At 42.9% G+C, this 23253-nt stretch overlaps 1 protein-coding gene across 3 annotated transcripts in view; it reads left to right on the top strand.

The window, feature by feature from the left end:
- fto (FTO alpha-ketoglutarate dependent dioxygenase) overlaps nt 1–23253 on the top strand; it is a 115772-nt gene that overhangs the window by 38238 nt on the left and 54281 nt on the right. For all 3 annotated transcript variants that reach the window (XR_006845823.1, XM_046416834.1, XM_046416745.1), the window contains exon 8: nt 13394–13518. Coding sequence is in view for 2 of the 3 variants with exons in the window: in XM_046416834.1 (XP_046272790.1) it covers nt 13394–13518 (125 nt within the window). In the remaining variant the exon portion in view is untranslated. The remainder of the gene's footprint in view (nt 1–13393; nt 13519–23253) is intronic.

A 23253-nucleotide genomic window follows, 5' to 3' on the forward strand; every position in this document is an offset into this window, starting at 1 on the left:
ATTAATCTACTTTCATAATAAATGGGATCCACTCAGTTGAATACATTTGTATACTTCAAGATGTACAAAACAGGAAGTGGTTTCGGGGCCATGTCTTCCTCTACTCCATTCACCCAGCCTGTCACTCCCCGTTTTCTGAACGGTTTGGTCACACACACACATACACATTCTCTTTGTTTTCCTCACTGTGTGACGAAATTTACCTCATGCGTGTGTGTGCATGTGTGCAGGGATGTGCTTAGTGACCATTTCATCTTCCCCCCTCACTGTAATAACTGTCTTCGGAAACAATCTGAGCTGCTGAGGAGGGTTGTACTGCAATCATACACAGTCTGGCTCGGTCGCCATCGATAGCTGATTAGGTTATTGACCTAGCGTGTGGAGGGTGGATACTGAGGAGAGGGGAGGGAGGGATTGGGAGGAGTGAACTGTAGGGAGTGTGTAGAGACAGACACAGACAGGGGGAGGAGGGAAAAAAAAACGTGAGGGAGAGAGGGTTTGTGTATGTTGGGGAGGAGGGGCGGGGGGTCAATGTAAATGTTATTGCTGTGTGAGCTCATTTGATCAAAGTCCTGGAAAGGTTAAGCGAATCCAATCTGGTTTTGTATGGCAGAGTGGAGACACAGGCGCTAGGGAAGAAACCCCCAGGACGGAGAATGGATTATCATATTGGCGCTGGAGTAGCAGGGGCCTCCGACGGACAGTTTACCCTGCCCGTAATGCGTTTAGACAGCAATTGGCCTTAATAACCTTTATTGACTTCAGCGGGTCAGTGCCAAGAATCTAATTATCAAAGTGTATCAATTTCATTGGAGTTTAGAGTTGCACCGCTCACAATAATTATTTTAAGGTCGGGCCGGGGCAATTAATCCCCTCTCCACTTATTTGATGGCTTTGTAAAACATTATAAATGTTATGGTTTCTGTTGTGCATTTCACCGTAAATTATTTCAGGGAGCAATTTTTTGTAATGTATTATTTGGAGAGCTTGCCGTGCTGGTCCAGCCGAGGGAAGAAGGCAGCATATTTGGAAAAGCTAGAGGCCGCAGCTGAATCATGTTGCAGATGTTTACCAGCAGTAATTTTTCTCTTTCACTCGCTGCTTTACTTGCATTGCGGGCAGAGTTTTATACCCACTTTATATGCACACATGGAACCCAGATTAATTAGAAGTGTGAACTAAGCAGTAAACTGTTTAAAGACCATTTATATTGCTCATTATGAAGCTATTTATTATCTCTTACATTAAATCCCACCGTGTTTATGCATTATATTGTTTCGCATCTTCAGGTCTATACTGTGCAAATAGGCTTTTACATTTATTATATGGCAATTTTTTGAGGCTCTTTGGCATAAAAACAGTGTGTGTGTGTTTGTTTGTTTGTTTGGATATGTTTTTGTCCATGTGTCCTTAAGTGTGAGTGGTGTGTCCGTGCTGCAAATAAAAAAAAGTAAATGTGCAGCTGCACAGTAGTTTATCCTTCGTTGACAGTCAATACGTGCTGTTACCTGGATAGTAGCAGCTGTTTTTCCTTATCACACAACATACACTAGAAGAATAATCCACACATTCATTATTGCACGGCCTTGTTTACCCGCAGCTCTATATTAGCTTGCTTGCTTTGCCCTATTTAGACAGAGCTGTATAAAAAAGAAATTACTCAAAGATTATTGTTATTATTCATTTAAAGAGGAAATATATGGCTGATAATACATTTTACATCACACAGCAGCTTGTGTTTGGAAATATAAAATGAAAAGAAGCAGGAAGAGACAGAGAGAGAGAGAGAAGGGAGAAAATGTAGCGGTGCAAAGGTATTTGCAATTCTCTTTGAAGTCCCCATTCAACAGGGTAAGCTGAATTTTCGGCGGTGCCTGATAGTGTTCTGCGTAAATGCTTAAACCCCTTTAGAGAATTTTCATGGGCAGATATGTGGTGGCTTGAAGGGAGCGTTTATGTTACCTGGAGCCAATGCAGCCCGCAGCTTTGTACCTAAAGATGTACACTAGTAGTGAATGGAATCCCACAGAGGTTTGTCTATGACAGAATCTCACTGCAACATCGCTGTAAGCCGAAGCGGAGAAAAAAAGAGCAAACCCTTCACTTCTCAGCTCTCGTCTCACATACACATTTATATACACAGACACAGACATGGATGGATGAAAACACACAGGCGGATGCACACACCTACTTGCATGTGCGCTTGTGTGTGTGTGTGTGTGTATGTCCAGGTGTTCATTTAGGAAAGTTTTTTATGAAACTGCGTGGTGAAGGCTCTTACGGTAACCCATGTGACAGTTTATAAAGGAGAGCATACAAAGTTTTTCAGTTTTCTGTCATGAATTTATTTTGAAACTGTACTGCATTGTTACACAACTCAAACCTGAACAAACTTGTTTTGGGCTTGTGGATGACTGGTTTGAACACTTTATGGGGACCTTTGTCACTGTCTTCATGTCAAATGTGGAAACCGCAAAAGAAACAATGCCAGTGTTCTACGTCGTTGCCACTTACGAAAGAAAATGAGCTCATCGAAAAACCCCTCATTTTTTTTTTGTCTTTGTAATGATGACTGTCAGCAGCAGTGTTGGGTACACCTTATCTTTACAATGAGGGGGTGGGGAATTTTATTGACAGCGGTGTGGATAATTTATTTTGTTTGTCTGTGAATTGTGATGTTGACAGTGTTTTTACTGTATCAGCAGGCTTTGAAGGCGGCTTGTCTCATCTTCTTAGAAAACAAATGAGCACTTTACAGAGACTGATCTGCCTTATCCGCTTAGCAGCTTCCTCAATCCCTGCATTTATTTATTTACTTACTTATTTACTTACTTATTCATTTACTTACCTCTGCCTGGATTTGGTTTGATTCCTCCCCTCCCGCACATAGCCACCCCCCTCCTCTTCTTCTGCCTCTCTCGCTCATCCTTGGCCTCGATCAGCAAGATAAGCCTTCAGAGGAGGGAAGATAACATCCAGTGAAGTGGTAAAGAGGAATTATGGGGCAGCCCAGATTAATCACTTCTCAGTTTAATCGCATTCAGTGCGGACGGCGGGGTTGGCTGCAGGGCCCAGCTTTTTCCTGTGTCATACCAGCAGAGAGAGAGAGAGAGAGAGAGAGAGAGAGAGATGCAAGGAAGGACTGTGTGTGTTTGTATGTGTGTGCTGAAAAGTGCCTAGATGGGGGCGAAATCATCAAAAGATGAAAGAGAGATTTTAGAGTATCTTGTAGCAAAGCCCTCCCCTCTTACAGCTGACTAGAGACATCATCACTAACCAGCGCTTGATATATAATTATCTCAGTACTTTGATCCAGGTGTAATTGTTTACTCTTGCAGGCAGTCGTGTCAAAGTTGTGGAGTGAAAAAAATTACCACAGAGACAAGAAATCATACTGATTTGTCACTAGAAGCAAAGGAACTAACTCACAATACTGTTCAATTCATGTAGTTTATTTCAATATCGCATACTAAATATATGGCCAGAGCTTATCCATTACTTGTTCAGTATTTCTCATGTTCGGTAATAGCAATACACACATTGAGATGCTGAGCTCTGTAAATCAGAGAGAATGCTCTGAAATATGTGACACACTTTTGAAATCATTTGGATCTGAATCTGGTCCTCTGGTCCTCAATTTAGATTAATTTCACATGTATTTGTACATCCCCTAATCACAGTCACAGCCTCAAATGGCTTGATATTGCTCACACAAAGTGAAACAATAAATTAGAATCAAATAATGAACATGAAAGCAGCCTAAGCTAAAGATCCTGAAGGTGATCAGTAAATATTAAACCGCAAAATTTTATTATAGAATGAAGGTAACCAATATTGTGGCACAGAGTTCCAGAATCGATGTAAAAAAAAAAAAAAGAATAAAGATACATTCTGTACAAAAAAATAACCACTATAAATAAATAAATTTCATCAAATGATTTCATCTTTTCAGTCTCCAGTGTGGTAAAAATTTGATCCATAATCAGCGTTTTGTTTGCAAGTAGCACAGCAGAATGCTTACCACTTAACATCTTGGTGCCTCCATAATTCTTCAAAATCATTGGAGCGGCTGTCGTGCTAAGGTTTTAAACTACATGAAGCCTTTTTGGAAAAAACACACACAAACACTGAGTGGAGAGAATGGGGTGAAGAAAGTGTAAAATTGTCTGATTTGCTTGAAGAAAGACAAAGAAAAGGAGGAAATATGAGAAATGATTGTTAATGGTTATTTTATCATTTTTCGGGGCGGGTGGAAGAGGTGTAGGGAGGTGGAGCACAGAGAAAATATAAGGGAGGGAGGGTGTGACATTTTCAGAGCTAAGTGGAGGGAATAGAGAGCTGACAGTAAAGACTTAAGTTGGAATCAGAGTGTGTGAGAGAAAGTGAACCAGAAAGAAATGAAAACTGATGCTGTAAACAAGAGAATGTGAGCACAGTCAGGAGGAAGTACAAGTCCTGAGAGCATTCTGGGAAGTTCCATGCCCTGTCTCTTCTGTGCACTCCTCAAAACGAAACATGTACAGTATGAAGAGGATAAAAGATAACCCAGCAGAGATCAAACCTAAGATGTTTGTATTTTGGTAAAGCAGATTCTCTCCCACGTGAATCCTGAAAAGAAAATCCTTTTTTTTTTTTTTTTTTTTTTTTTTTTTTTACAACCAGGGGTGTGTTTTTGCAATTTTGACCATTAATCCTATCAGTTAGGTTTTTACTCACCACTTTCTCTGCTGTGATCCAAGCACTGGTTACCACACCTACGAAGGAGTACGATTGGACAAAAACAAAAAAAGGTTCTGATGAATCCTCAAGTATTTTATTATAAGCTTAAGTAACTTTAGTCTTAGTCTGTTTTGAAGTTGGAGAGAAGAAAATATTTTCACAACCAACCAATAAGACAGAGGTGAAAGCCCACTGCAATGTTATTTTTGGCATAGGAAATAGAATTAAAATTTGCTTTTTACTCATGAGTCACATTTACATGTCCGCAGGTCACAGTGCAGTACCAGGCAGGACAATAGGAGCGAGTTTGTTGAGCTTTAGCTTTCACAGATCTAGATCATTTTTGGTCTGGAGCACACCGGATCTGAAAGCGGCCATTCCTCCAGGTGGTGAATCGCTTCCACCCTCCTATCCTTCCCCTGCAGATGGAGTGATCCGATGGGTGGTGTTAAATGGGTGAGATGTAGGACAATGTAATTAACGCTAGTCCTTTAGCGGGCCCCGCCTCGCTCCGCTGGGAGCGCCCAATATAGTGCTCATTAATTCCTATTTGTGTGTAATGAGAGGGTCATGTTGGATGTAATAAATGACTGTTTTATTTGGGCGAGAGCTGCAGGGCGGCATCCTTTCCTGGCTAACAGTCTCATAAACACTCTTTAGCCACTCTCATCAGCCTCCCTTGGTGGGGAGCAATCACACTTACACACAACAATGGGGGATGAGGTGCAGGCTGCTGTGTATATGTGTGGAAGATAAGGTGTGTTTAGAAACACTTGAATATTTCAAAAATGATCTTTTGTGCTGTTAGAGAGACTCATTAGAAGTAGTCAGCAAGTAGCCAGTAGTAATCAATAGCACCCGTCAACAATAACACCATGTCAGTGTATGTTATAAGGTTTGCCAGTTTTTAATTAATTCTTTGAATTTAAAGGGCCCCATCAGTATAGTTGCATGGTTTTTCCCCATCCACTATAAATAGTTTGTGTAGTCAACATTACTGCTGATAACATATCAATGAATATTGGATTTAAAACCTATATTTTTCTTTTTTCCCCGCAGCTAGTTGTTTTTGTTCTTTTCAGTGCTGTCAACTGAAATATATTATCAATTTCAATGATGATGATGCAACATGTATGTATTGTATAGTATGTATTGATTACCCCAAAGTAAGCACTTTTAAATGTAGCAATTAATTAGTTGAAATCCAATATCACAAACAAACTAAACTTATGTTAATGTTAAGATAAAGGATTTGCCTATTCTAAGTCTGTCCATAAAGCTCGGGTTTGTCTTTGGCTGTACTGCACAGACCTTTACGGCCTTTATTACAGTAAACAGAATTTTTAGGATAGAACCTGCCAAATTTTAGAGATCATAATCTGTTTTACTTTAGACATAGTTTTTCTTTTTTACTGTCCCCCTGTAGATAATTCACATTTGATGTCAGAGCAGACAGAAAAGAGTGCCTGTTTAGTTTTGCAACAGCGGCTTTTCAGTCAGGTGCAAATATTGAAGAATCGCTGCACTTCAGACTTCTTGTAGTCAATCAAAACTTTGTTGGCGGCACATTTGCCCTGCAGGCATAGTTCCCCTCTAAAACAAAATTCCTCTCTGCAAGCGTGTCTAGATGGATGGAAACCCTTTTATTGGTTTAACATTTTTGAAGACCTGAACTATGGAGCAGTTTGTGTTACACTGTAACTCTGGGGCATAGAAAGGCTGGCTTTGGCCCCAGTCAGCAAAAAGCTTTTTGCTGGCAGGAGAGTGAGGTGCTGATCACAATCTGCTATCTAGCTAGAATCTCGACTCAACTTTCATATACTGAAAGAGAGCAAGGGAGTTTTAACGGAGCAGAAGGTGCTTGAGTGTCACGCTCATCACAAACATCCCTGTCCAGCTCTGTCTTTATGTCCTGAATTAGTCAAAGCGCCTCTCAAAGCTTTCTTGTGATGGATAGATGTTGCATTCTTGCCAGGCCAGTGAGGAGTTTGCACAAGTGTGTGTGTGTGTGTGTGTGTGTGTCTCCTAACCCTGCCTGTTGGAGAACTCTTTCAGTCTAAGAACTATGTGGTATAACCATTAAGGCCAACTGCATCCACACTCCTTATCATGAGGCAGAGACAAAAGCCTTGCAAGAAACAGGCCGGTGAGTTTTTATGTGATATTTGTGGGTCCATTGGACTACAACTCAACAACAGATTTGCCTTTTCTTCTCACCACCAAAAGGGAGTATCACAAAGGCCTGTGAGTTCTGCTTCATTTGACCCTGTGGAAAGCATATGTCCCTCTATCCTGCTTGTATTCTGCCCAGAAGATGGACTGCCATTGGGGCCATGGAAAGCAACCCTGCCCACTTGAGTCTGTTACAATGCCTTCAAACAAAATCACTTGTCAAGAGTCTTCCCTTTTTGGGAGTGTCTCTGCCCCCCCCAACCCATTGTCACTTCAAACGTGTTACTCTGATGTTTCAGACACATTTTTCTAATGTTTTACACTCCATATAATCTGCTGTGTGTAGCAAGGCACATTTTACTGGCTGACATAATTGATGGTGCTTGCGACCCTGCAAGGGTCAGTCTGGCAGAAAGGCTTTTATCACCAGGGAGACTGCAAGAACACACACACAAACACGTACACAAATGAGTATGCATTCACTTTTCTTGGCCGCTTTATTAGGTACACTTGTACACTCTACAATCTCATACAATCCAACAGCCCTGCCAAAACACCTATCTTTATAAAGCTGTGACAGTGACATTTTCAGAAATATATTAGAAACATCTCTGAACATAATTCAATCCAGTACAACAGCACAACAACTACGACCTTACTTATTAAGCATATAATTAACACCTGTAACACAGTATAAACAGAAATTGAACATTTTAAGTATATGTTATGGCTAAATAGTTGTATTGGATTGTATTAGATTGCACATATGTACCTAAAACTTTCTAGAATGTGCCTTTTTACAATTTCTCTGTAATTAAAATTATTTATTTGGACTAACTGCATGGAAGTGTTGCAGCAAACCTTTTTGAAAGGTTCCCTAAAGCCAGTGCTGGATAAGTTTCAACTGCAACTGCTCAGATAATTCAAGACACACACATTCACAGCTTCTTTTTTTTTTTTTTCTTCAGAGGACATTTTTATATCGCTTGCTTTGCTCATTGTCCCAACTGATTGCTCTTTGATAATGTCAAAGGTTGCTTGGTGCTTCACTGCCTGGCCAGCCTGACCAGCAGTGCTGACGCCCTTCACTCTTCCCATACATACACCCACACACACACACCCGCACACACACGCCACGCTATCAACCAATCTAACGTAGTGGAAAAGGATCAAATTTAATTTCAGATATGCCTCAATTTTGAACCACCTGTAATCATGTGGCAGACTGCAGGAAAAAAGCACACATACGTGCACACACTTTTTATGACTTGTGTGATGTCACAGAAAAGTGAATGTGGTCTGGGCTTATTTCTTCCTGGGCTAATATAATTTTTCCACCGGTGGAGAGTCCCCCCCAAGAGTAAAGTAACTTGGCGGTGGCATGCAGCAAACACACACACAGATCCCTTGTCCAGACTGGAACTGGCCCTGGCAGGATCACAGCACCATAGCTGTTTATAGCAATGAGAAGAAACTACCCATTACCTAGAGCAAGGTGTCTGATGCCTTTTTCCACCAGCGGCCAAAGTGATATTGGTTTCTTGTATTAGAGGGCAGAGGGAGATGAAGGCTCCCACTCCCACTCCTATAAAATCAGATGTCAGAGCAGCTGCGCTTAAACTGTGGCTTAAGTCAGTGGAGTGGTTGATTTAGAGAAAAGGATTCAACCTCTAGGCCTGAGATACCTTGTTAATGTGCTAGTCGTTGTGGTGGCACAAGTTAAGGAGAAATGAATACCAGGGGTAACAGGAGTGTTAGAAGAAATATTATTGTTTGAGTCTGAAAATATGGTTTTCTGTGCTGGATATCAGGGTATTGTTCCAAATGATATACCTGTTGCTCTAAAGTATAAATCTGACATTTAGTGGACAGCTATGATGAAAATCAGCAGACAGACCTGGTATTAAATGTCTGTCCAAAGTGATCTGATCACAAGCTGACAGCTCTGAGTACAGGTGTGAATACACATAAGATGCACTGGCAACACTCAGACCACATTCGGAGGTGGTCTGAGCCACATACAAACAAATTCTTTCAGCAGCGTGTATGCAAATGCGCTGTGGGCCAAGTTGGATGGCCGTCTTCTCAAATGACTCCTCTGCAAAACAACAAGAAGCCATAACAACAGGCGTAATGGATTACAGCTGTCTGATTTCCAGTTGATTCACTGTAACACAAATTATATGTTTGGGCTGTCTTATCTGCTAAGGTAAGCAGGAGATGTTTGTGAACGCACTGTCTGTTTCAGTTGATTTCATCATTGAACTAGTAACCACAATATATCCAGACTCCCTTTGAGAGTTGTTGATCCAGTAGAAACTCAATAAACTTTGCAAAACGGTTACTGCGAATTTGTAATCATCCATGCCTAAATTCAGTATTAAATGCAATACACTAAGTTCTTTCTGTCCTTGTAAAAGGTGTCAGTTTGTCAGGGCATCAGCGTACTAGCCTGTCTGCTCTGTCTTTGCATCTTAAATTACTTGCCTGCATTTAGCACCTGCTTAAACACACTGATTCACATAATTTTATTTTCTTCTTTTCATCACAAAGTATTGAATATCTAATTGTTGCATAGAAGATACATTTGCCATGATAGAGATTGTAAAAGATTGAGGATTTTACCCTAAACAAGCAATACTGCAGAGTGAAGTAAATTCTAGATACTGTGTAAATCCCCAAACTCCATCACACTATTGGTCCAGGGTCAAAAAGTCTCTTTTTCAGTTGAAAAGTGGATTTTTCTCAAAACACAGCATTATAGATTGAGTCTTGATGAGATTGGCACTTTCATGCAGTAAATGTGAATGAATGAATTTTTAATACACAACTGTTCATAAGTGATTGCATGCCATCACTGCGAGTTAGAGCCCCCTGTGGTAGCTCAACAGTCACAAATTTCTAGTTAGGGCTGACCTCCATATGGGCACACAGACGTGTTGGCACACAGAGAGTCAGGAGAGTCTACTGGCCTGTTGCTGAGCCTGTTACAAATGCTAGAGGTAGGGAGACAGGCGTGGAGGTTGGCAGTCTGACAGACAGAGGTGCACTTAGGAGTGGAGGCACCATGGTGGCAAATTAACACCAGCCACCAGTCAAAACCCAGGGAATGTTTGGTGTTATGGGTGACTTTGTTTACCACCTACCTTTTTAGGTAATCACCCATCATTTGGATGGCCTGTTCTGGTCTAGAAATCACCCATGTCTTTTAAAATAGTCAAAAAAGGCAGACAGATTTGGGGATTTTTAGTTTTTGTGGCCTGCAGACATAAAACATTTCCTATATAATAGAGTGCCAGTGAGCTTAAGAGTGCTCTGGGTCCCCTGAAACTCCTGGTCTAAAGGCAGCTCAGGCATTTCATGGGGTGTTAACAGTTTCTCAGACACTCTGGTGGTCAGCTAGTAGCTCTGTTTTATAGAGTGTAAATGTTCAGTTCTGCATGCATCTTTTTTTTTTACCTTCCTCACTTTGAGCACTTCTCAGCTATAACGTGACAGTTATTCTGTGAAGTTTTAAGGGATGTACACCATACTGCACTGTGTGCAGCAACAAACAATCTTCCCATTTTGTTATTCTGTGTTGAATGAATGACATGTTGTTATGTGATGGAATAGACAGATGCTTGTTGGTGTTAAGATACAGCCATGGCTCGAGGTGTTTGTGAGCTGCCCCAGGCTGCCCTCCAGCCAGGCTTCGCTTGGAACGCTATCATCACTACAGCTCACCACCAACCAAAATATCACCTCAGCCTGGCTGCGTGTTTGCTTACCTGCTTGTGCTCAGGGCCGGAAATGTTTATGCTTATCTGTAGTTAAATGGACAGGGTTGGGTTTGGAATCTTGGGACGAGGGATGGAGGAACCCAGGTCCTCCTTGTCCTCTTGTTCACCTCGGGATGTGGCCTGGGTCAGGGGGACATCTGTGGTCAGCATCAGGCTGAGAGAGGTGGAGGCTGAGGATAGCTGCTGTCATCAAGGGGTAAATAGAAGGAAAGAGGGGGCTGATTTGTGCTAACACAGGCCTTGAGATAAAGGGCTGTGGTCTTGCCGTGACTGACTGAGGCCCGCCTCAACCAGTAAATGGCCTGGGGTTCAGCCTGTGGCTATACATGAAGGCCTCTCTCAGCGTTGGTTCTTCTAAACACAAGATCTCTTGCACACACACTCTAGCACGTAAAGACTCATGCACACATTGTCATTGGTAGGAGGCTTTGTAACACACAGTTAGATTATTAGAGTTACACCCATACTCTAAATCATACTTTAAATTAGCTAAGGACAAACACTATGAGACACTTTTACATACACACCCATCAAATGTACACACACACACTCCCAAAGCAAAAGTTATCCCGTGTGTCTAACGTGTTTAATGGAACAAGTGAGTAGGCTTTCATGTGTTTGCAGACGTTGGGATCGGTTTTTGTGATCATTTTATTGTCATACAAAACAAGGTGTTAATGTGCAATCATGATGGACAGTTAATGAATTATGTGCCTCTTATTATTTCTGCCAAGCAGGCTGTGTTGTCAGTCTGTTTGTCAACAAGATGACGTAAATAATCCAAACGATTTGCTTGATTTTCATGAAGCTTGGTAAAAGGGCGTAGAATAGACCATGGATGATCCCATTAAAGTTTGGATTGGATCACTAGGATTCATTTATGTGCGGGTTTGTCCTCCTTGGTTCAAGCGATCTGCATAGTGAATGAAGAGAGGAAGCGGCTTTAGCAGCAGCAAACTAGTCAATCTGAAAAATAAAAAGGTTATTTTCCAATTTTTTGGGCTCTAAAGCATAAATAAACACTCCCAAGAAAGTGCCACACTGCCAGATTTTTATGTGAATTCAGATAAAGCACAAGCCAAACAGACACCTGCAGCTGTTTATATATGCATGACAGGGACAGAGCAGAGGAGACACAGATGGAGAGAGCAATGTAACCTGGTCACTATATTTAAGCCTATAGTCTGAACTCACATCCTCACACTGCTGTTTGCTGGGGGCTACAAGCCCACTACCCAATGGCTGAGGACACAGAAACATCCCCAATACAGCAAAATAATAAAAGGAAGAAATTGCAGGTAAACAGGCTGTATTTTTTGTTTTAATTTTAGCACAGTTAATCTAAACTCGTTAGACTGTGATGTCTTTCCTTTCTTGAGACTTATTCTGTCCCCAGGCCAGCTTTGAAAAGAGCTGAAGCAAGCTCAGAAACACATCAGAGCAGGTTTCAGATCAGCCACATTTGCTCAACAGCACTTTGCTTGAAACAGTGTTATGCTGTGCTACACGGTCAGCATGGCAATATGATCTCAACTAGCTGAGATGGTGATACAGTATGAATGCACTTTCTGGCACTTTCTTGGCCTGACACTCCTCCCAGGAGGAAAGGGTTTGATCCAAACCGAAATGTACAGTTTCCATAGGGAGTACACCCAGCCCTGCTTCCTTCTGGTCAGTGCAATCTCTGGTGTCTTCTCCGAGTCAGGTGTAATCAGTCACACACCGCCACATGTTTTGACATCTGTCCTGTGAGGTGCGGAGGAAGTAAGCATATTACTCTGTCTGCAAATCACACTCCTCTCCTTTGGAAATACAGACATAGACAATCAAACCTATCCTTACATGAAGTGAGGCAGACAGGTGGATTGTCAGAAAGGGATTAAAAAAGGAAGAGGAGAAGAAATGAAGGTTCCCTTATGTTGTGGGTTTTTTGAAAAGAGGGTTGGGTGACTGGGGAGGTGACTGACTGTTAATGGGAAGAAATGAACGTGCTTTACTGGTGGATGTGACAGGAAGAGACTGTTCTTAACAAGGCGTCAGAGTCAGTCAGAGTTACAGATCCATCACTTCTCAGAGGCTGGGAGAAGGAGGGGGAGACATTTAAGGATATTCAGAGAGGGAGAGAGTCTGTGAAGGGTAGAGACGAAGAGGGAGAAAGAAGGATTTGAGTGTGGCTGACAGCACTGCATTTAATTTGGGCTGCCAGATCCTTTTTCATTTGACTTCCTCTCAACCAGCTTAGACGCTGTGGAGGACTTGGAGGCGAAGGTTTGCCAGGATGTCTCAGATTAGCACTGATGTGCCACGTCACACTTTAAGCCGGCCTGTAATTCATGTTCAACAGGGGGATACTCACACATTACACTGTACTGTGCAGGACGTGATTAATTGACTCACAGTCTAATATTGGGTGTAATTTGCCCATCCTCTGATGTGAAACTGACTTTATACTAGACTTACTGTATGTCGCCATCCCAGGGATGTTATAATGGAGTCCTGGCTCAGAGCTGTGTAATTTCTAAACTGAGGAAAGAAGCTCAGGGATAGGGGCTAATTGCTACAGGTAGTTTTTCTACCTAATTCCACACAGTTTTAGTATGTACACAAAAATTTGTGAAAAACATGTTTTCCCAGTGATTCAGGTCATACTGTTGTTTGCCCATCGTTTTATTTCATCCTACTTGATACCTATTTTCTGCTTGTCTTTCTTGTTGTTTCAGACTATGCTCTTCCTGGCTACAGTGGAGGAGGAGGGTCAAGCAGGGGAGGGAAGGAGGGAGATGGCAGAAACCCTGCTGTCTGCCTTGACAGACAGACAGCAACAAAGGCAGACATGGAGAGACAGGTAACACAATGTACCACTGACTTTGTTCCTTTCCTTGGACAGCGAAAAAACAATATCCCTGACAGATGTGTGAGACGGCTAAAGTAAGATACTCGATGAAGTGTGAGCACTGTCTCATATTTGGAATGGGAACATCATCACACACAAATGAACCTCTAAGCTCCATTTGGAAATTTGCTATTCTCCTGAATATTGCAGTTCTTATGTTTAATGGCCTTGTTTATTTTTTTAACACAAGTATTTAGTGGGGCAGAACCAAAATTTGACACACACATGTGGCCTGGATTTAGTTCAGGAGGACTGAAGATACTGATTATAGTAAAATCACGAATCATCACCTCAGTCCTGCTTTCATTCAGAGTGCATTGACAGTGATTCCATCTCAAGAGCTGATGTGAATTCCACAGTTATGCAGTTTGTTTGTTTGGGGTCCTTGGGCCTGGCAGCTATCACAGCTATCACAAGGACACGTGTGTCTTGGATAAGCCAAGTCACTTCCTTCCTTCCAGATAAGGACAGGGAGCTCATGGATTAGAACACTAGCCATTCATTCAGATAAAGAAAGGGCCTCACACACACAACAGTGTTATTTTAGCTGTTCATTCTCTCAGTCACTCTCCCCCTCAGCACTTGCAAGGACACACACAAATACTGGCATGCATGTATACACTAGATCTGCATTCACATGTGTTTCACTGCTCCTTGTCTCTATCACCAGATTTGACCTCCATGTCACACACACACACACAAACACAGAAATCCACTCACTTTAGACCAGACATGATCCAGAGCCTAGAAAAACAGAAGTGCCAGGGGCAGAATCCACCAACAAGAAATTCCTGAAAACATCTTTTCTTTTGAAAGATATATGTTGACTTCCTGCAGTGTTGTTGGCCTCATCTTTCCCTGGCGCCCCTCTGTTTTGAGTTGTCCCCCCTAGTTGACCCTTATCCAGATGAGACTTGTAAACAGGCTGTTTCCACACACCTTGCTTTGCTGTGTCGACGCCCACCGCCTCACAACTCTGATGTAGGGCCTGCTCTGATAGTGCATTCCAGCTGCAGGTGCTGAAAGCTAGAAACCATCTCACCACCCCCAACCTAACATCAGCACTGTTGCCAAAAGTCCTAGCCCCCCTACCACACACAATGTTACCACTTTCTAACCATGTCTAAGCCTAGACAGAGCTCAGCCCACCCCAAGATCACGGCAACCAGTATCAGAGCCCTGGACAGGAAGTGCTCAGTCCTTGTCGGCAGGGCAGCCAGACGTTTACTCTATCAGCAGTGAAAGACTGATTAGATTAGTTTTGGAGGAGGGCAAGCGTCCCACACAATACGTTTGAACTCCAGCTGCTCCTGATACCTCCTCCTTTGCACACATTAAATGTTTCTCCCTAACCCCCACCTCCCCCACTTACAAGAAAGCCAAGGGTCATCCTGTCAAGTAGCTGTCAACGGATCTCATTTACACAAAACTAAACACATGGCTATGTGCAATGTTAAGTGGGATGCACTGGTACTGATTAGAGATCTGCAGCTGATGAGGGTTAAGGATTGTCTCGCTTGTCTTTTGTGAAGGAAGAAAAAGATTGTGTTTCTTTAGGCAAACTACAAGAGACAAAGTGAAGTATATTACAGAATCAGACCCACAGTGAGGGAATCTACTTCACTTCAGTCAGATGGATTCAAACCTTCATTTATTTTCATAAAAGCACTCACCAGAAGAGGATTTTGAAAATTAATTTGCTGATTCATTTTGCTGCTCTTTTATATTGGGCATCCTAATTAGGTTTTCACACAATATGCAACATACTCTATCATAATACTGCCTTTTGTTTCCGTGGTTTCCATTCAGCACATAATGCTTGCAAAAAGGAAAAAAAACCACATGATTGATGACTCTTGCTAGAGGCACATAAACATAAACAACCAGTACTGATTGATTAAGTTTCTCACTGACTTTTGTTTCTTAAACACCAGTTAAAGCAACACTCTGTGCATTGGAACGTGGGCCTGCTAGCTGCTGTTTTCTTCCTCCAGGGCATTTTTAGTTCTAGTGAGGAGGAAAGAAAGAGAAATTGGACCTGGTGACCAGTGGTTCTTCACAAGTGACTTATAGGCACTCAAAGTGACTGATGCCTCAGCTCTCCCTGCTTGCTGAAGCAGTCCGTTCATTCACTCTGGGCCAACGAAGTTATGAGAGCTTTTTTATTCTTATGAGCTTTTCTCGTAACTGGGTTTTCCAGATGCACATGGTGAATTGTTTGATAGATGCTGCCCTCCGTGTCCCTTTGGTAAATGCCCTGTGAGTGCCCTGAAAATAGATGGATTATTATGTGGGTGGGTGACTGTACCGTAGCAGAGCAGTTGCGTATGCCACACAGGAAGTACAGATTGAAGAGCAAGGCACAACCTCTGCAGGGAACAGGCTTATTAGGATAGGAAATCATCTCACATCTCAGTGACGCCAGAGATATAGAGATTCAAAATGCTGGAATTATTAGGTTTTGAAAAATGCATAGATCTGGTTTCACATCTACACAAATACATGTGAATGTTCATTGTTTTCAAAATTGCTGCATTTTGACTGAGAGTAATTGCTTGGTGTGATGTTCTCTTGAATCTGTATGATTACAGTATGGGTACCGTTGAGCCTCCTGTATGAGGTGACCTCATGATGACCTTCCAGAGCCTAGAGGTCACTACTTTGACCAACACAAATAAAGCGAAAAAAGAAAAAGAAAAGAAAAGCTTTGTCACAGCCGGCGAGCAAACACTGAAGGGAACAGCTGTGAGTTTTGTACTGACCATGCAAACTGCTGTAGGCTTTGTAAGGTCATTATATGATAATGAAAATCATTACAGAATTACATGGGGGTTTAGGACATGAGAGCAGCGGGGAGGGGAGGGGAGGGCCACATTGGGTTTGATAAATGGACTGTGAAGGTGCCCATCTGGCCCTCTCTATGGCTTTTTCTTCCTGCTCTTTTATCCACTCTCGTCCTTTACTACCCCTCTTTCATTCCCCTCCTCTGTTCTCCAGCAGGCCAATGTAAAAGCAAGCAGGCCTGTAGTGAAAGATTAACAGAGTGCAAACCCAACTCACCTCTGAGGAGGAGAAAAGAAGAGGGGAGACAGGCAGAGGTGTTTATGACCCAAAGCAGCATTTTCGAATGACTTGGCAAACCCTGTCCTCCCATCTCTCAGTGTGGGCCGGTAGCAGAGCAGGCAACCATTGACCTTTGGCATGGGAAACAGTTGGACAGCTCACAGTGTGTGAGTTGCTGTAGTTTGGAGGCACGTTCTGTATACGTTCATTGTTAAATAAGCTTGGGTGGTAATACCTAACCAGGTTTAAAATAGTCCTTTTTGTTTTTGACCTGCTCATCCTCAGATAAGAGAAGAATGGAAAGTGGAAAAGAGAAAGATTGCAAGTAGAAAGAATTTTTTTTGTTGTAAACAGCAACCACATGGACTTTTAATGTAACTTTAGCAATATAATAATAGTAATATGAAATTTCATTCTAGTCACCCTTCATAAGAAAGGGAATTGACCCGTGCCACACTGGTTAGGCTGTCACTATAATAGCTGTACACAGAATCTGTGGCGTAGTACATCTGTTGCTGTGTTTATTACTTTTCTCCAACTTGTTGAGAGCGAGTGAAGTCTTTATCTCAAAACAAAGGCGGCATCAGCTGACAAGGCAAGCACATCCAAAGGACAGAGAAGGAGGTCCACGTGTCCACAGCTGCACTCATCACTCAGCTGTCCAGCTTGACCCATGACCCTGTAGGGCTGTCTCTCAACCTCCATTGGCTTTATGTTTCCTGCCATTGTCATCCTTTTTTGTCCTCACCTGGACAGGGCACTGCTACACAAAAGCCGTGTCTGTCATCAAAACCAAGGGTCATTGGGGGCCAGCAGGGGCCAGAGAGCCGAGGTTGTGCCCAGCCAGGGATGACCCCACCAGTGATGTCAGCTACCAGTTGCACCCCTGTAGAGATACATAGAGACAGGGAAAAAAAAGAGGAGAGAGACCTTAGTTGGCTGGCACTTCATTCCAGGAGTGGTGACATTTTCTTTGTGTTATTGCTGACAGACCCCACCCTGATTCTTGCTCTGGGGTAGGACAGGGACTTAGAACACAATGGAAGTCCCCTGTCCCAGATGGGAGTGTGAAAGATTGTGTGTGTCGTGTCCATGATAAAGATGGGCAAACCACAACCTTTTCTAATGTGTTTTCTAATGACTCCTTAAAGCCTTAGAAATGGTGCAACATTGCATTTACTGCTATAATGCCACACTCACTCCCCCACTCTCTTTACACATTCAAAGGTTTGCTTTGCACAGGTTCCCATAGGTAACTAGCAAAGCCATCATCTGTTCAGCTCTCACAGAACAAGAATTCTGAAAATTTGCAATGTAGGAACTGTGTCAATCCATGACTTTCATTTGGTGTGTGGAATCTGACTGGTTACTATGTGAACGGGTTTGGCAAACAGGGATTTGTGAGGTACAGTTAAGAAAGATGGCATTGACATGCTAATGATCAGGTTTAATTAGCAAGGGTGGTGGGAGCTGGCATCACAAACCAACATCGTGGTTGGCGACAGGTCATTGCAGTCAACCAGGCCTGTGATGTCAGTTTCAGCCTGAGGTGACAGGTTAATCAGATCTTGCAGACGGCAGCCCCACATTTGCCTCTACATCACCACCACAACAGTGGTCCTGTTTTGTAAGCAGAACAGACAGGGCTGGTTCAGTCTGTTTTCCTTGGCATGAGTTGCCAGGCAGAAGTTTACCTCAGTGGTTTGCTCACTGTGGTGGTGGGCAAACACCTGTGTGTGTGGCGGGTGGAACTCTCATCCCACAATCATGTTCGCTATCTATGTTGTCTGCTTGTCTTTTTTGTGCAACCTACTTTTGCCATCATTGGCATTACTGTATTTACTTGGTTCAGGGGACTGGAGGAGAAAACAAATAAGCACATGTCATCTGTCTCTTTCTTCGCCGGTCAGCCTGTAATTAGCGCAAGCGCAGTGGTTAGCCTAAGACGCTGTCGTCTAATTTGTCTGTCTTTATCTAAAACATGTCTGTGTGGTCCCTTAGACTGGTTACATGTATGCAGCGAGATCGCCTGTGGCTTGGGGTGTTTGTGAGGTGTGTGTTTGTGTGTGGTTGATTATAAATTATGAATTCTTCTCTCATGCACGCACCCCCTGTTTAGCAATCAGTCAGTTAAGCATGACATGTCCTGACCTCAGTAGAACCTCACAGCTGCTGTTGCCTTAGCAATCACCCTCCCATCCCTGTTAGCTCCCAGGCTGGGAAGTGTTTCAGAGTATGTCCTCTTGCAGGAATGTACTTTGAGCAAGATGACTGATGATGCTCTTTCTTTACCTTGTACTTACTGTACAAACAAGTTCTACTCATGTAAATATGCACTTACCCCTATCTTGCCTGGTTCTTAAACAAGTCAGTAATTAGTTGTTGAGTTCCACGCTTTCTCTCTCTGCGGTTAGGTTAGGAGGGAATGGAAGACTTGCAAATGGCAGGAGTCAGTGTCACACTCTCTCTTTGTTAAAATTCTCCGCTTATCCTTGACTGAATCACAAATGCATTAAATTGCTTACAGGTTTTAATGGAAACAGTCATTTCATAATTATGCAGTTCACAGTAAAAGCTTGGCAATGCAATGTGGCAAAGAAATGGGGAAAGAGAGTAAAAATGTCGTTAAAAGTCCCACAGCCATTGAAACACACTTGTTGCAGAGACAGTGGCCCATTAAATGCTGCCTTTTTTAATATGGAAACAAGATTTGTGTTTGGAAAAGACAACGTGGTGGTGGTGGGCGGCGGGGGTTGGGGCCTGTTTTACTGGTAGTTAGGAAAACCAGGACATTCTTTCTGGTCAAACCCAACATCCCAGAGAGCTGATAGAGCATGATTGGGCAAGGATATGTGTGTATACGAAACAAACAGCAAGCACAAGCACACACAGCATTATAGGTCAGTGGAGGGTGTGCTCACTGCGCATTCATTGCAGTTTATCTCATGTAAATCCTGTTTGTTCTGTTTGTTGGATAGTTTCTCTCACATTAGGTTTAAGCTTTACCAGTGGAGGATTTTGTTGCTGAAATTTTGTACATGTGAAAAGTTTTCTGTATTTTAAGTGAATTAATGAGCACAAGTACGTTGTAGACAGAGACGTATGTCAGTTACCAAGTGTAGGCCTCAGTAAACATACAGACAAGCTGAGTATCGGATGCCTGTAAAGGGTCACATTTTGTTTTGCACGTGACTTGTTACAGTCACTTGTTTGTACATTTCTATTCTGGGTCTGGGATGTTGAAATTTAATCCCCAAATGAGAAAACTGTGCTCATTTCCAGCTCCAGTTTTTGTTCTGGCACTCATTACACATAAAACATTAAAACCACTAAACTACTAACAGGTGAACTAAACTATATTGATCATCTCGTTACATTTCAATGTTTTGCTGGGAAGTCCTGGAATTCATTTGTATGTCACATTGACATGTACCATCTACCAAAGCGCAGTTATAGTCATGGCAACAGCATTCCTTGATGACAGCCGTCCTCAAGCAGGACAGTGCACCTCTCCACAGTGCAAAAAACATTCGGAAATCGGTGGAGGACCATGACAAAGAGCTCAAAGTACCCCTGCACTACTCCCCAGATTTCAATTGAGCATCTGAGGCATGGACTGGAACAAGTTCGATCCATGGAGACCCCACCTCACAGCCTACAAGACCCAAAACATCCGCCACCAATGTTCTCATGCCAGGTACCACAGAACACCCCCAGAGGCCTTGTGTCTGTGCCTTGACAAGTCAGAGCTGCGTTGCAGGACGGGGGCAACCTACACAACATCAGGCAGGTGGTTTTAATGCCATGGTGTATGTGTGACAGAAACTACAGGACACACACTATACATGCATGCTCGTCACATGTTTTATCCTATCTCTTTTTTTCCACCCCCCCATCCATCCCACCTGCCCCCCTTCTCACACACCCTCTCTTTCTATACCCACACATCTTTCTTCCCTCCTCTGTTAATTATAACCTACATCGCTGGAACACTTCATTTCATATCAAGCATATTGTCTCTTCAAGGCTGGCAGGCAGGTCATAAATTATCCTGAAGGTGAGGATGGAAGTTGGAGGAGATAGTTATGAAAATTTCATCTGTCTGCCGTAGCGGCCGCAGCTGCTCCTGTCACCAGCCGTGTGCTGGAGGAATTACACCGGGTCAGCGCGTGTGTGTGTGTATGTTCTTCAGTTTGTGCATGTGTGTAGCTACATGAACAAGTGAACAGTTACAGTGTGCTCGTATATATAGCGTCCAGCATGTAAGTCTTTGTGTATCTCCACATTTGCTCCTGCACGCATGTGTGTGTGTGTGTGTGTGTGTGTCGCTAGGCCAATGTGTACAACGGGTTGGCCAGGTAAGACCTGCCTGTCAGTGTGTGGAACATCTCTGGCGTCCCTGTCACCCCAGGGCCCCCAGCTCTGCCCTGAAGCAGGGAAACTGGGAGGGGGGACAAGCTCACAGGGCGGTCCCCAAGCTGTCTCTGTTCATTACCGCTACAGAGACGGGACGTGGCCGGCAGGTGGCCAGACCTTTAGTCCTTACCTACTGTGATCATCTGCTGCTCCACTCTATGTGTGTCTGTGTGGGTGGGTGGGTGTGCAAGTCTGTTTGAGAATGAAAAAGATTCTGAAGAAACAAACCCATAACTTATGTACTGAAGCAGGGAAGGGTATATTTTATGTTTGACCTGTGAATGTTTGTTTGTGCCTCTGACAGATTATTCCACTGAAGCAATGTGCCTTATCATGCACATCTCTGTGCCTACATATTTACAAATGTACAGAAATTCTGCATTTGGAGAAACTGTAGTGCTGCTAGGGCACTTTTCTTTTTTTGATAGAGCACCGAGCAGCTTTTCTCAGCAGACAGCCACTCCAAGTGGCAATTAGTAAGAAAAGAAAAACACAGTAAACCCCCACCCCCCATCCCCTCTTACGTCAATCTGCAGTTTCCTGCAAAAATTCTATTAGGGCCAAAGTCCATAGCTGTTAATTACAATTCTAACTAGCTTGCCTCCTGACGAATGGATGGCTTCAGCAGTGATGTAGGATAAAAGGGATATCAGCGATTTCACTTCCCTCTACAAAGGCTGCCTCTGAAATGGGTCATCAATCCCATAGTGATAAATGTCTGGTGGAGTAATGACTCTCTTATCGGCACCGGATTACTGCAGATATTTGTAATTAGTGTAGCCACACAAGTCCCCGACAGATGTTTTTGAGACGGCACAATATTGAAGCCTTGTTTTAGTGCTAAATGGGAACTTTCTGCAAAGAATAGGGATAGTCAGAGCTATTGTATTGCAGCAGACATAGGTTGAATCTGGAGAACTGAGTACACTCATTGGGAAAGTATGTATGTGTTCTGCTGCACACACACTTACAGTACACACAGATGTATGGAGCCACATGTAGACACACACACACACTTAAGCTCATGACCTGATAGCTAAATACACAGCCTGAGGTCCATCCTTCAGATATTGAGCTCAGTCGTCACATGACTGCGAGAGCCATGGGGCTCCTCTTCTTCTCCTCCTGTTCTTCCTCCTCCTCCTGTCCCAGCCCCAGAGGTAGCCACTGCTACGCCAGGGGGAGTGAACGATTCACTTTTAACTTCCATTTTTCCTGTTTTGGGTCGAGATTCACTAGCCGCCCTGAAGTTTTTTCCTTCTTCCTCCTCTTCCAGCTCTCATGAAATCACAATGTGATGTATTCAGCCTGAGGTGTAGCTCTATTCACAATGCAGTTTGACACTACGAAGCCCTGCTCCCTTCTGCTTTCACAATGCATCTGAACAGGCGGACTGCTGACAGGTCTGTGCCACTAATACAGTTTGTTGCAGTTGACAACTGCTTTAACTAAATATATTTAGTATACTCTTAAAAAGGGAGACCTATATTTGATTCATTCCTGTCTGTCTCCATAAATGTGTATATAAATGCTAGTATTGTAGAGAACTGCCGCCAATGAATCCTTTGTGTCTAGATTTCACATTGGTTGAGAGCTGTGTTCTGTTGCCAAAATATAAACTCACTATCCTACTGTCCGACACACCCAAACGTACACACATACACAGCCTGCCCACCACTGACAGACGTGTAAGCAGATGCAGCCAGAACTGGTAATGGCAGGTGATTATAAGTGGCACACGTGCCAAACTAATTAAACCCCTGGGTTGACAGCAGCATTTGGTAGCACTGGCATTCTGGCATGCTGGCATTAGAATAATTGTAGCAGCAGCACATTTCACCTGCGAGACTGCAACTAACAACGTCATTTATTTTACAGCAGGCTGTACCGGATGTTGCTATAGAGGCTCGAGTTAGCTTGCTTTAGATTTGACATGTATGGCAACCTCTGGCACAGATGGTCTCTCTGTTAGAGCCACTCTCTCTCTGTGTTTTGCTCAGGGATATTTTATTTCTATATGTATTCATACAATGCAAAAATGGTTCATTAATTTGTTCATTTTCCTAATTTTAAATGTTAAATTTAAAGATATCTTTCTAAATATTAAACTGAAGGAGATTAATAGGTTCATCTGCTACTGCTACTACTATAATAATAGTAATGATGAAAAAAGTAAACATTAAACCACATGCCTCTTTACATACTCTC

The sequence above is a fragment of the Scatophagus argus genome, chromosome 1, assembly GCF_020382885.2.
Source record: "Scatophagus argus isolate fScaArg1 chromosome 1, fScaArg1.pri, whole genome shotgun sequence".
Classification (NCBI taxonomy): domain Eukaryota; kingdom Metazoa; phylum Chordata; class Actinopteri; family Scatophagidae; genus Scatophagus; species Scatophagus argus.